Below are 486 nucleotides of genomic sequence, written 5' to 3'. Positions count from 1 at the left end.
TTACGTTCGTCAAAAAGCCCTACCAAAGGAGCAAAGAAGTCACTCACCAGCAGAGGACCGAAGCCGAAAGCCACAGCCTGAAAGCCATCCTTATCGCTCTGTCCTTCCCTCTTTTTCCCCGTCGATCGCGTCTGGGAGTCCTCGCTCTTCGGAAACGCTCTGTCGCCGATAAAGAGATGCGTCCAATCCACCCAGAGAGCTCCACCAAGTCACCCAGAAAGCTCCACAAAGACACTCGGTCAACCCAAGCTCCACCAACGACCCGCACGCGTCACGCCCTAAGAACCACACTCTCGAAACACCCGCTGCGTACGGCCGCTCGCTCGCCCCGTCCGGATCCGTGGGCTGTGTCGATCGGGCAGGAGGTCGGCTGGCTACCCTCGGGCACGAGCGTCGGGGAAGGACTGGCAGGGCGAGGGTGGGCATTATGGGCGTCCCGGGTGGGCGGCGTAAGGGAGAGGATGAGATGGGCGAGGGTTGAGCGCT

The 486-nt window shown here is 61.3% G+C and overlaps 1 protein-coding gene across 1 annotated transcript in view; it reads right to left on the bottom strand.

Annotated features, from left to right (window-relative positions):
* LOC119590549 (gamma-aminobutyric acid receptor subunit gamma-4-like) overlaps positions 1-419 on the bottom strand; it is a 24,606-nt gene extending 24,187 nt beyond the window's left edge. Inside the window, exon 1 of the mRNA XM_037939206.1 lies at positions 48-419. Coding sequence (XP_037795134.1) covers positions 48-88 — 41 coding nt within the window. The 5' untranslated portion in view covers positions 89-419. The remainder of the gene's footprint in view (positions 1-47) is intronic.
* Between the last annotated feature and the right edge of the window lie 67 nt (positions 420-486).

This window comes from Penaeus monodon, chromosome 27 (assembly GCF_015228065.2).
Source record: "Penaeus monodon isolate SGIC_2016 chromosome 27, NSTDA_Pmon_1, whole genome shotgun sequence".
Lineage (NCBI taxonomy): Eukaryota > Metazoa > Arthropoda > Malacostraca > Decapoda > Penaeidae > Penaeus > Penaeus monodon.
The sequence above is the reverse complement of the archived record's forward strand: the minus strand, read 5'-3'. Positions and strand labels throughout refer to the sequence as shown.